This window comes from Corylus avellana, chromosome ca1, assembly GCF_901000735.1.
Source record: "Corylus avellana chromosome ca1, CavTom2PMs-1.0".
Classification (NCBI taxonomy): domain Eukaryota; kingdom Viridiplantae; phylum Streptophyta; class Magnoliopsida; order Fagales; family Betulaceae; genus Corylus; species Corylus avellana.
Window position 1 is genome coordinate 42,479,972 of NC_081541.1, and position 14,776 is coordinate 42,494,747.

The window sequence follows — 14,776 nt, forward strand, 5'->3', positions numbered from 1 at the left end:
CTAAAAAGGTGCTAAATTTTCTGTAAGGCTTTTTGCAGGGTGGTAAAGATCTCTGAGATCACTTTAATTTGAGCTGTCAGGGAGGCAAAAAGTTGAAACAAAAGATAGCCCAAGTCGCAAATCAATCATTTCATCAAATTGAAAAGCAAAAAGAAAAAAAACATAATGGAAAATAGAAAGAAATAGACGCGCTTAGAGCGTGTGTGAGTACAAGCTCTAATGGTTCGCTGTGTACTTATTATGCTTTTTCTCTCCCCATGTTTGGCAAATTAACTGCATGGCAGTCATGAATTAGAACAGGTGACCTTTGGTTTGGATTGGTTTAATGCTACGTGGACCTTTTTAGCCACACAACAAGGTTGCAGCCTGCAGGCAACCAAAAGCGTTAAGTTACATGGAATTTTGGATTTTCTCTCTTATGATTTGACCAAAGTATTTAGAAGGCCTTTAGGCAACTTGTGTGAATCTTCAGCAATCCCTTCAGACAAAAAAAAAAAAACAAAAATCCTCATCATTTCCCTTTGAGACTTTGACCATTTCAAAACCCCAAAAGACAGTATAATAATAATAATAATAATAATAGTAATAAGAGGTTTCATGTATGTAAGGGTTAGCCATATTTACATTACCACTCTAAAAAAATGCAGAAAAGTTATAATTGAAGCTCCTTATGACTATTTGTAAAGCTTAGTCTCACGTTAATCTCATCTAGTAAAGAATTCATTTATAATCTACCTATTCTATGAATAATTCATCGTCTCCTCACTTTTGATTTTTTTTTTTTTAAATAAATTTTTTTTTAAGAGTATTGTTATAAACTATATTTTTATTCCGCATTTTTATTCCGAATGCACATTGACGTGTTAGTCCCCATCAACCCTAAATTTTTTCAAGGAAAGTGCCTGGTGTACCATGATGATGATTTGATATGTTGCACCCCATAATACTTTATACACCTAGTTTTTGGCTGTGGTATAGCACACACTAGGCCCAACATCCTGGACCTCCTCGTCGACCTCTTATGGCCAGGTGGGCAAGAGGCGTGCTCGATGTCTTGGGCTCCTTATTTGGGGCAGAGGTAGGTGGTCTTGTGGTAGTTAGCTAGACCCAAAGAGCCATTGATAATTTAACAAAGTACCTAGTGCTTAAGAATTGAAAGTACATAATTACCAATTACAAGATGAAAATTGATTTTGGTTACACTTGTTCTAGTTTGTTTAACATAAAATTGTCTAAGTAAGATCAAAATTGGCTTTAGCTGCATTTAATCCTTTGTGTATGAATGCATCATATATAGGATTATAATTGATGTTATTTCAGTTTTTACAAGAATAATGGAGATTATAGAAAGAAAATGTTCATACTTTTCTAAGGCTAGCTCTACAATCAAATCTCTGCCATTAATGTCATTTTTTTTTTTATTAGAAAAAATCATTCATGTTGATTAGTTGAATCCTAACTTTTGATTCAAGTGATAAAATAATGAGATTTTTATTGGGAAAAAGAATAGAAGGCATAATTTTAATTGGGAAATGCTAGGTGTTCTTCTAGCATTCTCTTGGTATTCTCTCAACTATGATATGACTTTTAAAATTATCGTTGAATTTGAAATTATCATTATTAACTTTTAATTTAGGAAAATGTTGGGTGTTCCTTTAGTTTTCTCTTAGTGTCCTCCCAATTGTGATATGACTTTTAAAATCACCAATAGATTAAAAGTTAATAATAATAATCCCAAATTCAACGATAATTTTAAAAGCCACATCACAGTTAGGAGAACACCAGAAAAACACTAAAAGAACAACTAGCATTTTTCTTTAATCTATTGGTGATTTTAAAAGCCATAATACAATTGAGAGAACACCGAAAGAACACTAAAAAAACACTTAGCATTTCCTATTTTAATTTGACACTGCCTTCCTTCAAAGAGAAGACCAAGCTAAAATCTTTAAGATATTCTACGAGGATATTTCAATGAACATCTGGCTTCACAATTATTATTGTTAGCAAAAACAAAAAAGAACAAAAGCTTTGGAAAAAAAAAAATTAAAATTAAAATTAAAAGCTTAGATGCACGTTTACACGACAGCTAGAAGCGCGTCGATGACCGGTCGTCACTCGCCAGTCCCCTGTCTTCCTTGTATTATGGTGGTCCTTTATAGTAACGAAAAGAGCTTGTACCACGCTTTTGGACGCGCGGAGGGAAATATACCGTACGGCTTGGCCAAAAGAAAAAAAAAAAAAAAAGTTTATTTTTTCAGTTTAATTTTTTCTAAAAAGATTTCTAGAAAAAATTTCTAAGATTTTTTTTTTTCCCTAATGAAATCTTGTTTTTCATATAATTTTATAAAATAAAATAAAATAATAAGAATAAGAATAAGAATATTCAATAGAATAACCAACCATTAATATTGTATAGAAAGGAGTACTTATGGTTTTTCCATAGTAATTTACAATCAATCAATCACAAATATTCTCTCCTACACCAAGGGATACTTTCCATTTTATAGATTTAGGTGAAAAAAAGTTATGTTAATGGGAATTTTTTTTTTTTTTTTTTTTTCATAATAAAGCCTTGTTTATTCCTTCCAAGAAGTACTTGTTTTAATATTGAACAATAATATCATCGTCATGTGAGTGTCAAAACAAATGGTTCATGTCTTATCCCTTTAAACAGTTTCGGTCCCTCAACCCTAACTTATTAATAGTGTATTAGATTCATGTCAGGTTTGCTGATCATGTAAAAAATTGTCAATTCTAAATGTCATGTGTTCGGATTGGGTCGTCCCAAAACATGTGTACGTATAAGATTATATAAGTTAACTCCAACTTACTCATTTAATTAAACGGGTCACACTCCTCAATCACATTCCACTAATTTTGTGAGAGATTCGTGTTGGGTTCACATAGTATTGTGTAAAAAATTGTCACTTGATGGGGAACATAACATTAATAGAATAAGAGTAAAATGTGAAACCAGACCCATTAGAGAACTTTTTTAATTTTCTAATTTTTCTTACTAATTTGTCTTCCTCCTTCCTCATATGCTTTCAAATTCTTCGAATGTTTATTTATTTTCCCAGGAAAGTTGTCTTGATTATCGTAACTTTCAATTAATAATATTCCTTATTACGTTCTCCTTTGGTCTTTCTGTTATCAAAAAGATTCGGCGATGAATCTAAATTAGGGTTTGCCCTTAAGTCAAGTGAGTTCCCACCAATTATTCCCTCATTGTGTACGTTGATTTTGTTCAGCATATCACCAATAAGAAAGGAGTATGTAAAGGGAACAAATTAATTACAACGCATATCACCAATAAGAAAGGAGTACGTAAAGGGAACAAATTAATTACAATCACCAAGCTTTTAACCCTTATACCAGGGAACATGATCTACGTATAAATACCCTATATATGCATTCACCCTTCTCTAACCCTTTTCTTTTCTGGTTTAGAATCAGCAGCCAGCCATGGATATGCCGACCAAGAAAACCAGAGGCAGACAAAGGATAGAGATGAAGAAACTAGATGGTAGCAAGCAGCAAGTCACCTTCTCGAAGCGCCGCACCGGCCTCTTCAAAAAAGCGGGTGAGCTTTGTGTTTTGTGCGGCGCTGAAGTCGCCATCATTGTGTTCTCGGAGAAGAAAAAGAAGCCGTTTTGCTTTGGCCACCCCGATGTTGAAGCCGTCCTTAACCGCTATCTCGGCAATGGAAACACCTTCCCACAGCCGTTCAAAAAGTATGTGCCTGTGGATGAGTTCAGCAGGCAGTATGCTGAGGCTCAGAAGGAGTTGCAAATAGAGAAAAAGCGTGTGGCCGTGATTGAGGAGGAGAAGAAGAAGAATGCGGCCGGGAACGAAGAATTAGGGTTTTGGTGGGATGCGCCGCTGGATGAGAACATGGGTTTGGAGGAGTTGCAGCACTATACGAGGGCGTTGCAGGAGGTGCGGAGGAAAGTGGCGGCAAGGGTGGAAGAGATGATGATGATGAGGATTTGTTCTTTGGTGTCTCCAATGGAATCAGGCGTGGGTGTGGGGGATCATGTGGGGTTGGGGAATGAGTTTGTTAATCAGAATTTGGAGGGTGGTAATGGTGATATTGGTGGTGGTTTTTCTGGTAGCCATGGTAATTTTGGTGTTGAGCACGGACAGTTTTGAAGTTTCTGCCTTTCAATTTCTTGTCTAAATGGGATGATTTTGAGATAGGTTATGTTGTTCGAGTTACTATGAATGAATAAGAACATTTTTTTGACCTTTTTTTTTTTTTTCAAAATTTTTTTTTAAAAATTTTATTTATTTATTTTTGTGTAATTAAGCAAAGGGTATATGATTATATTCTAGTATTTGTTTTGTTTTTTTTGTCATATAAGGCCATTTGATTCTTAAACCTTATCTAATCTCATTTTACATCTTTATCATGTGATGGTCATGTTTTCTTTTTATATATATATATATATATATATATATATAAAAGGCGAGTCGAGCCTATGTTCGCGAGCTTTAAACCAACGTTTATACGGGTATATATTTTTTAATAAGCAAGTTTAGTTTCGTGTTCACGAGCAGCTTATTTAATAATTGACTTTACAGACCGAACTTTATCGGACAAGGCCTGAATGGGTTTATGGTTAGCTTTGTTCGTTTAAAGCCGTAATTGAAAGATTTGCGGATTTGGCTTACATGCTGATATTAAAATGACAGCATGTATGCTGTAGTGTAAGTAATGGTTAAGATTGAATCTCAAAGTTGACTTACTTTGAAAAGCTTTTAATAGGAGAGAGAAAATAAAGAAAATTTTTGAAAGATTCAATTTTGACCGTTGCTTACACTACAACATACATGCTGTTATTAAAATAAGTAAGCCGGATCCAAGATTTGCAAGTTCTAGTGGACCCCATTCTCCATGATCTACCTAATCATTCATTCGTTGACTTTACATCCTCCCGCCAGCGACGCCATTAATCTTTACTTGTACCTCTCCCATTCCCCCTCTCTGTCTTCAGAACAGAGTTTCTGCGGTTTTCCCTCATGTTTCATTTCCAAGGTCTCTCCTTTCCTCTTTCTTCATGGCTCTTCTTCTCCTTCTTCAACCTTTTCATCCTGTTTATTTGTTGGAAAAGATGTAAAGCCAGAGGCCAAGTTCTCCAGAAGCTTCCCCCAGGACCATGGAAACTGCCTCTTATAGGGAACCTGCACCAGCTGGCTTTTTCATCCCTACCACATCGTTCCATGAGAGACTTGGCCAAGAAACATGGACCCATTATGCAACTGCAACTGGGTGAGGTGTCGGCCATAATCATTTCATCACCAGATTTAGCCAAACAGGTGCTCAAGACACATGACACTGCATTCGCAAATCGGCCTAGCGCTCTTGCTGCTGAAGTTTTGTCTTATGGGTATTCAGGTATTGTCTTTACTCCCTACGGTGATTATTGGAGACAAATTCGAAAGATTTGTGTCGTGGAGCTCCTAAGTGCTAAGCGTGTCCTGTCGTTTAGATCTGTACGAGAAGAAGAGGCGTGTAATCTTGTGGAATCAATTTCATTGTCCGGGTCCGGGGGATTTCCGATCAATCTCAGCGAGAAAATCTTCTCCTTCACAAATAGAATTGCTTCCAGGGCGGCATTTGGGAAGAAATGCAAGTATGAAAAAGAATTCATATCGTTGGTCAGGGAAGGTTTTAGTCTCAGTGGAGGCTTTAATGTGCCTGATCTTTTCCCTTCATTGAAGTTCCTTGCTTTCCTTACTGGGATGAAGCCTGCGTTGGAGAAACTACACAGAAAGATGGACAAGATTCTCGAGGATATAATCGAGGAGAAGATGCAAACAATTACAACTACCAAAGATGATGATATAGTTGATGTGCTTCTTCAACTTCGGGAGACGGGCGGGGTTGACTTTAATATCACCACAAACCACATCAAAGCTGTCACTCTGGTATGTAAGATCTATGAGTTTATTACAGAAATTGCTCAGAAAATGGAAAATTAAATTATTACCCACATTTCTTTGTGAGTAAGATTGAAGAAGAAAAAATTCAGATGGCAAATTTAATTACTCTGTTTTCTGCAGAAGATTTTTCTTAGCTTTTCTTGTATTCTATATATACTTGTTGGAATATCTAGGTATCAAAGTCGTGTTCACAGAAGAAGTTTTTAGGACAGGAAGAGAAGAAGAAGAAAAAAAGTGACTTTGAGAGAGAAACATCATTAGCTCAAGTAGTATAAATTGAAGACTTTATTTATTTACTAAGATTTATTGGGCATTGTTGAATCAGTGTATCAAGTGCCCAAGTTCAAAGCAAACTTGATAGAAGCTCAACAAAGTAAAAGGACTGAAGGAGAATAAAAGTAGAAGCTCAACAAAGTTGATAGAAGCAGACATTTTCACTAAAGCATTACGAAAGGAGAAGTTCCAAAAACTGAGAGAAACATTGGGAGTTCAAGGAGGAGAATGTTATGGCTAGCATTTTCATTCTGCCTAAGAAGGTTATAAAGGCTATTGAGCAGAAATTTAATAGGTTTTTGTGGAATGGGAAGGATATGGAGGCTGCAAAAGCAAAAGTGGCTTGGAATGATATTTGTTTTCCTAAGAAAGAGGGTGGTTTGGGGCTGAAGAGAATTGATGTCTGGAATAAAACCTCTATGCTTAGGCACATATGGACTTTGTTTGCTAGATCAGGTTCTTTATGGGTGGCCTGGATTAAGGCAAAGTTTCTGAAACATAGGAGTTTTTGGAGTGTCAATATACCACAGAATTGCTCTTGGTGTTGGAGGAAACTTCTCAGGTTGAGGGATACTGCTAAGAAGTTCTTGAGATTTGAGGTTGGGGATGGAAGTAATATATGTCTCTGGATGGATTTTTGGCATCTTGATGGCATTCTTCTTGAGAAGTATGGTCTTAGAGTTGTTTATGATGCTCAAAGTAGTGTGGAGGCAAAATTATCTTCTGTTATCCATAATGGAGAATGGTTTTGGAGGCCTGCTAGGTCTAAAGCCTTGGTGGATATTCAAACTCGGCTTACTGAAATCAGTTTGGGTTCTTGTGATAAACCTATTTGGATTGCTTCTAGGAAAGGTATCTATGTAAGTTCAAATACTTGGGAGGCTCTTAGGGAAAAAATGAATCAGATTGAGTGGTGGAGACTGGTCTAGTTTTCTTTAGCCATTCCTAAGCAAGCTTTCATTTTATGGCTTGCCATGAAGGATAGGTTGGTTACAGGAGTAAGGTTGCTGAGTTGGGGTTATAGAGGAGATATTCAATGCTGTTTTTGCAGAATCAAATGGAGAGCCGAAACCATTTATTTTTTGAATGCAGCTTTTGTTATAGAATTTGGAAGTTTTGTATGACTAGATGCAAAGTGGCTAATCCCCCTATTATATGGGAGGATATTCTTCAGTTGGGACGTAGTTCTTGGAGTTGTAACACTCTTAAAGGCTTGCTTTGTAGGCTGGCTTTGGGTTCTGCAGTTTATAACATTTGGTGCACTAGAAATGAAATTAAGCATGCAGGCCATCCACACACTGAGGAGCAGATTTTGAAGAAAGTATTGTGGGAAGTTCGTGCTAGAATTGTTGGGAAAGGAAAGTTCCCAAGGACTAGGGAGAATATTTTACTCTGCTCCTTATGAAACTTGTCTGAAAGTTTGTTTTGTTGATGATATGTTGCAGGCTTTTTGTGGTTTGTTTATGGTTTTGAGGATATTATGTTTCCTCTGTAAGGGTGTTGCTGCAGATTTTATATGTGGCTTGTTTGAGGATAGGGTCTTTTTCCTTTGTTTTGTTGGTTTTTGTTTCTGATTTGAGGCTATTGTTTAGCCCTCTGTAAGGGTTTGGTTTAATTGTTTTGGGCTGTTGGCTAGAGTTTTTCTGCTGTTTGTTGTTTTTTGGCCTCTGTGTAGGCTTTTTTCAGTCTGTTAATCAGGCTTGTATTAGTTGTTGATGTGTTCTTGGTTTGTTTGTTAATGAAGTTGCTTATTCATCAAAAAAAAAAGAAAAAAAAAGAAGAGAATGTTATGGCTAAAGTGTTGTAAATATCAAACATATTAATCACAATATTATTAGATATTTTCAACTTTTGTTCTAATACTTATGTTTAGTCAAGTATTATCGCCTGATAATTTGTTTTTGTGTATGGTATAAAATGGTCCTAACAATAAGTATTTAATGGTGCATGTCTTACTGGAGAGATTAAAACAATCTAATTGTAGCTCCCTTCATCTCCCCTGATTCTTGCCAAAAGTACAGTAACATTCTTTGTTTATGCTCTTATTGTTCAAAATCCTTTTCCAGGACGTTGTCTCTGGAGCAAGTGAAACTTCAGCAACTACAATAGAATGGGCAATGTCAGAATTGTTGAGAAACCCAAGAGCAATGGAGAAGGCACAAGCTGAAGTGCGACGAGTCTTTGAGGGGAAGAGGAACATTGATGAGACAGACATAGAGAAACTAGATTACTTGAAATTTGTTGTCAAAGAAACTCTGCGATTACACCCTCCTGGTGCCTTACTCCCAAGAGAATCAAGGGAAAAGTGTGAACTTAGTGGATATATGATTCCAAGCAACACAAAAGTAGTCATTAATGTTTGGGCCATCGGTAGAGATCCAGAATATTGGATTGATGCTGATTGCTTTCGCCCAGAGAGGTTCCACAGCTCTTGTATTGATTTTAAAGGAACAAAATTTGAATACATTCCTTTTGGAGATGGTAAGAGGATATGTCCAGGCATATCATTTGCTTTAGCTACCATTGAACTTGCTCTTTCTCAGTTGTTGTATCGCTTCAACTGGAAACTCCCCAATGATATCAAACTAGAAGAACTTGACATGTCTGAATTTCTCGGATTATCTTGTAAGAGAAATAATGATTTGCACTTAGTTGCCACACCTTGGATTCCTCTTAGTTAAAGGAACCGAATAGGGATGTTGTTTTTAATCGTGTTGGCAAACAATACTTTACGCTTTTGTGTTTAATCGTGTTTGCTTTTGTGCTGGATTTTATTTATTTTTTGTGAAGAGTTTTAGTGTTTTGGACTTCTAGAAAGTCTGGAGTTTGGTATCTCAACGAACCCACTGGCCATTGACATTTTTTTTTTTTGTTTCCCGAAGCCCACTTACTCGTTAAACGAAAAGGTAGGGTCCACAACAAAGGGTCCAACAAACAAAGGCAGTGGTCCACAAACTTTAAACGGGGAGTTTAATAAATGGACATGCATCACGTGATTGTATCGTCTTCTCCTCTTTTCATCTTTAGCCTAAACCTAAAAAAATTCTGAAACGCTGAAACTGTGGCAAAAAATTTTCACACATCCCAGTGCTGCTTGAATCATTTGCTCCTGATGTCTGATGAATGAGTGTCGATTGCTCTTCATCTGTGGATGATGGTGGGCAACTTGGACATCCGGGGTAGAAGGGATTTTCTACCCTGGTAAAAAAAAAAAAAAAAAAAAAATTGGAAGTTGAGGACCCCTCTCCCTCCACCCCAGCATAGGAGAGCGTAAAGTTTTGATAAATTATTACCAAAGATATGAGGTTACAACGTTATATAAACAAACATAAAAGTTTTATAATCATGTCCTATTTATAACTTCAACATTCGCTAACCCATGTCCAAACTTAAATTATAAAAACAGATCTACGTACTCCAGGCAAATTATCACCACTTTTTAATTTACGCCACCAAACATCAAAAAGTAGCATTAATGAATATGTCGAACTGCCATCTCATATCAAATAGGCCACTCAATCAATATTATTTAGACGTTAAAATAGATGAAAAATTGTCACGTGCATCTGTCTTTCATCCCTAACACCCTCATTTTTTACTTTTAAAATGAATAATTATTGCTCATAATCTTACGTTGTTTGTTTGTCAACTATGCTTGGTTGCATTATAAAAGAAATATGAGTGACTTCTAAATGGTTTCCATGCATTTTTGAAATATTGGTAAAAACTATTTAATTACAAAACATCAGGAGTAGTTTCTAGAGGGAGGTTTCCTCTTTTTTTTTTTTTTGGAAAAGACACCTTCAAACTTATATTTTCAACATTTGACTTTTTGAATTACTATTTCATTGCAATTTACACTAGCTATCTATTAGTTTCTTTAGACACCTTTAACTAATCATTTATCTATTTTTAATGTGGCCTTTTCTATTTATAGATGAGATGAGAAAATATAAAAGAAAAAAAATATGAAAGTTTGTTAAGAGGAGGATCCGCTCATATTTAATTCCACTATTAAGGGGAAGACCAAGCCAAGGAAAAATAGAGAGAAAATACAATTCCCCCCATCAACAATCACTGCTTTTTAATTTACACCACCAAACATCAAAAAGTGGCAGTAATGAATAAGCTAAACTACCATCTCATATCAAATAGGCCACTCTATCAACATTATTTAGAGGTTAAAATAGATGGAAAATTGTCACGTGCATTTGCCTTTCATCCCTAACACCCTCATTTTTTCTTTTAAAATGGAATAATTATTGCTTATAAGCTCATATTGTTTGTTTGTCAACTATGCTTGGTTGCATTATAAGAGAAATATGAGCGACTTCTAAATGGTTTCCACGCATTGTTTAAATAGTGGTAAAAACTATGAGCTAACTATGATAAAGTTAAAAACATAAAACAAAAACAAAACAAAAAAAAAGCTCGAGCCGACATTTTTTTTCATCCGCTCTTGTTAATTGTTGGCGTAACCAAGCAAATGCCAACAATTACAACGACCACCAAAGATGATGATATAGTTTATGTGCTTATTCAACTTCGGGAGTCGGGCGGGCTTGACTTTAATATCAAAAGAAACCACATCAAAGCTGTCACTCTGGTATGTGAGATCTATGAATTTATTACAGAAATTGCTCAGAAAAAGGAATATTCAATTATTACCTACATTTCTTTGTTTCTTTTTCTTTTAAGTAGAATTCTTTTACTCCTTTAAGGTTGTAAGTATTGATGGAGTAAGAGAAAAGAAGAAAAAATTCAGATGGCAAATTTCCTCTGTTTTCTGCAGAAGAGTTTATTTTGTTAAGACTTAATTTGCTCTAGTTTTCTTAGCTTTTCTTGTGTTCTATACTTGTTGGAATATCTAGGTATCAAATTCGTCTTCACAGAAGGTTTTAGGGCAGGAAGAGAAGAAGAAGAAAAAAGTGACTTTGAGAGAGAAACATCATTAGCTCAAGTAGTATAAATTGGAGCAATGTTTAAGATGAAGACTTTATTTATTTACTTGGATTTATTGGGCATTGTTGAATCAGTGTATCGAGTGCCCAAGTTATTCAAAGCAAACTTGATAGAAGCTCAACAAAGTAAAAGGACTGAAGGAGGATAAAAGTAGGCATGCTTGTGTTGTTAGAGTGATTCAAACGGGAGTGTCAAAATCTATCTTCCCAATAATTGTGGAAGAAAGAAGAGTTTGGAAGTATGGAATATACTTCTAGGAGTATTCCAATGGAGATAAGAAAGTAAGGGCTAGCTACCAAGCTTCAATCTCTTGGAGTACTCTTGGTTGATATTTTGAAAATATGAGATGAAAGAAAATGAAAAATGTGAAAGATTATTAATTGGTTTTCTTTGAATTGGTGATTCAAATGAAAGCTTATAGTGAAGAACCGAGCCGTACTTGTGATAGAGATGGTTAAATCAATTCTAGATAAAAAAGTTTACCAAAAGGTTTTAGGGCCGAAGTTGTAGACACAATCATTGATATAGGACGGTGACCCCCTTCCCCAACACGTGGTAGAATGGCCCGATCGCACCCATATTTGAACAAGAGTTAAAGTATTGCAGCAATTATGCACCACTACATCAGAGAAGCAAGTAGAGTTGAAGTTTGACAGGTAAGCTAGAGAAGCAAATAGCATACATTTTCAGTAAAGCATTACCAAGGAGAAGTTCCAAAAATTGAAAAAAAACATTGGGAGTTCAAGGAGGAGAATGTTATGGCTAAATTTATGTAAATATCAAACATATTAATCACAATATTATTAGATATTTTCCACTTTTCTTCTAGTACTTATGTTTGGTTAAGTATTATCGCTTGAGAATTTGTTTTTGTGTATGGTATAAAATGGTCCTAATAAAAAGTATTTAATGGTGCATGTCTTATTGGAGAGATTAAAACAATCTGATTGTAGCTCCCTTCTTCTCCCCTATTCTTGCCAAAAGTACAGTAACATTCTTTGTTTATGCTCTTATTGTTCAAAATCCTTTTCCAGGACGTTGTCTCTGGAGCACAAGTGAAACTTCAGCAACTACAATAGAATAGGCAATGTTAGAATTGTTGAGAAACCCAAGAGCAATGGAGAAGGCACAAGCCGAAGTGCGACGAGTCTTTTAGGGGAAAAGGAACATTGATGAGCCAAACATAGAGAAACTAGATTACTTGAAATTTGTTGTCAAAGAAACTCTGCGATTACACCCTCCTGGTGACTTAGTCCAAAGAGAATCAAGGGAAAAATGTGAACTTAGTGGATATATGATTCCATGCAACACAAAAATAGTCATTAATGTTTGGGTCATTGGTAGAGATCCAAAATATTGGATTGATGCTGATTACTTTCGCCCAGAGAGGTTTCACAGCTCTTATATTGATTTTAAAGGAACAAAATTTGAATACATTCCTTTTGGAGGTGGTAAGAGGATATGTCCAGGCATATCATTTGCTTTAGCTACCATTGAACTTGCTCTTTCTTAGTTGTTGTATTGCTTCAATTGGAAACTCCCCAATGATATCAAACTAGAAGAACTTGACATGTATGAGTTTCTTGGATTATCTTGTAAGAGAAAGAATGATTTGTACATAGCTAGTTGCCACACCTTGGAGTCCTCTTCTCAGTTAAAGAAACCAATTAGGGATGTTGTAATTATATATATATTGTAGAAAAGGACAACAGAAAGATAATTGTGGAGAAGATATTTGTATTTCTGATGTATTTTCAATTGTACAATGGAATGACCTATTTATAGTTGAATGAGGCCCTAAAAGAAAGGAAATACAATAATTACAAAATAATACAATAATTACAAAATAAAGCAACTTGCAAGAAAACAATCTCTAGAAGGAAATTAACTTGGCAACCAAACCAAGAGTAGAGACCAAGCAAATAGAGGATTCATAATATTTTAACATCCCCCCTCAAACTCTAGGGGGCGAAGCCAACTTGAGTTTGGAGATAAGATCAGTGAGTCGTCCCGGTGGATGAGATTTGGTAAAGATGTCAGCCAATTGATCTGCAGAGGTGACGGAATGAAGATGTAAAATACCTTGCTAAAGATGATGGCGGATGAAATGACAATCAATCTTGATATGTTTTGTGCGCTTATGGAAAACATCATTATGAGCAATCTGTATGGCACTCCGATTGTCACAATAAATAAGAGAACTAGTGGACTGAGAAACACCCATGTCGGACAAAAGCCATCGTAACTAGAGAAGTTTAGATGTAGTGTCAGCAAGAGCACGATACTCAGCTTCAGTACTAGATCGAGCAACAACAGATTATTTCTTACTGCGCCATGAAATTAGAGAAGTTCCAAGTAGGAAACAATATCCAGTGGTAGAGCGACGATCAGTAGGATCACCAGCCCAATCAGCATCAGAGTAGGCTCGGAGCTCAAGAGATGAATGAGAAGAGAAATGAATACTATGAAACATAGTGCCCTTGACATAGCGCAAAATGCGAAGAACATCAGCAAAATTAGTAGATCGAGGTGCACTCATAAATTGACTCACCAAATGAACAGCATAGGCAATATCATGCCGTGTAACAGTAAGATAAATGAGACTACCTACTAGTTGCCTGTATAGAGTAGCATCTGATAAAGGCTCACCATCTGTGGCTAGAAGTTTGACATTGGTCTCAAGGGGCTGCTCCCTGTTTTACTGTCTGTCAGACCTGCTCGGGAAAGTAGATCAGATGCATATTTGGCTTGAGAGAGATAATAACCATCATTACTCGAGGTAACCTCAAGACCAAGGAAGTAGCTGAGTGTCCCCAAGTCCTTCATTTCAAAATTTTGGCTAATGAAGGATTGAAGAGCACAGATGCCTGAAATGTCATCACCAGTAAGAATCATATCATCTACATAAAGAAGGATAAGGATAGTACCATTATTACTAGTCCGAAGAAAGAGAGCTGAGTCATAAGAACTAAAAACAAAGCCTTGTTGAGCAACCACAGAACTGAACTTGGCAAACCAAGCACGAGGAGCCTACTTGAGACCATAAAGTGCCCGACGGAGTCTGCAAACTTTGTGCGGCGGATGGTGATAGCCACGTGGAGGGTGCATGTAGACTTCTTCTGTAAGATCACCATTGAGGAATGCATTTTTAACATTCATCTGAAATAATTGCCAATGACGAACAGTAGCAACTGCAAGTAAGGATTTAACAGAGGTCAGTCGAGCAACATGAGCAAAAGTCTCCTCATAGTCAATACCATACTCCTGAGTAAATCCTTTCGCAACAAGACGAGCCTTATAGCGTTCCACAGATCCATCTGTACGAGTTTTAATTTTATAAACCCATTTACATCCCATTGCAAACTTCCCAGGAGGCAAATCCACCAAGTCCCATGTATGGGTTTTAGAAAGGGCATCTAGTTGATCAGACATAGCTTTCTGCCAAAGAAGGTCAACACTAGCCTCACGATAAGAGTGAGGTTCGTGAAGAATAGCAAGAACAGAAAACAATGATAATCATAGAGATGAGCAGGTAGTGCTCTTACCCTATCGGAGTAACGAAGTTCATGAGAAGGCTCGGGAGTGTGTGATG

At 36.3% G+C, this 14,776-nt stretch overlaps 2 protein-coding genes across 2 annotated transcripts; both read left to right on the forward strand.

The window, feature by feature from the left end:
- Positions 1-3,468: 3,468 nt before the first annotated feature.
- Positions 3,469-4,155, forward strand: LOC132172687 (agamous-like MADS-box protein AGL61). Its single transcript, XM_059584233.1, has one exon. The coding sequence runs from the start codon at positions 3,469-3,471 to the stop codon at positions 4,153-4,155; it is 687 nt and encodes a 228-aa protein (XP_059440216.1).
- An 819-nt stretch (positions 4,156-4,974) lies between these two features.
- Positions 4,975-8,982, forward strand: LOC132185423 (desmethyl-deoxy-podophyllotoxin synthase-like). The gene is made up of 2 exons (XM_059599201.1): positions 4,975-5,934; positions 8,289-8,982. The coding sequence occupies exons 1-2, from the start codon at positions 5,026-5,028 to the stop codon at positions 8,901-8,903; spliced, it is 1,524 nt and encodes a 507-aa protein (XP_059455184.1). The 5' UTR covers positions 4,975-5,025; the 3' UTR covers positions 8,904-8,982.
- The last annotated feature ends 5,794 nt before the right edge of the window (positions 8,983-14,776 follow it).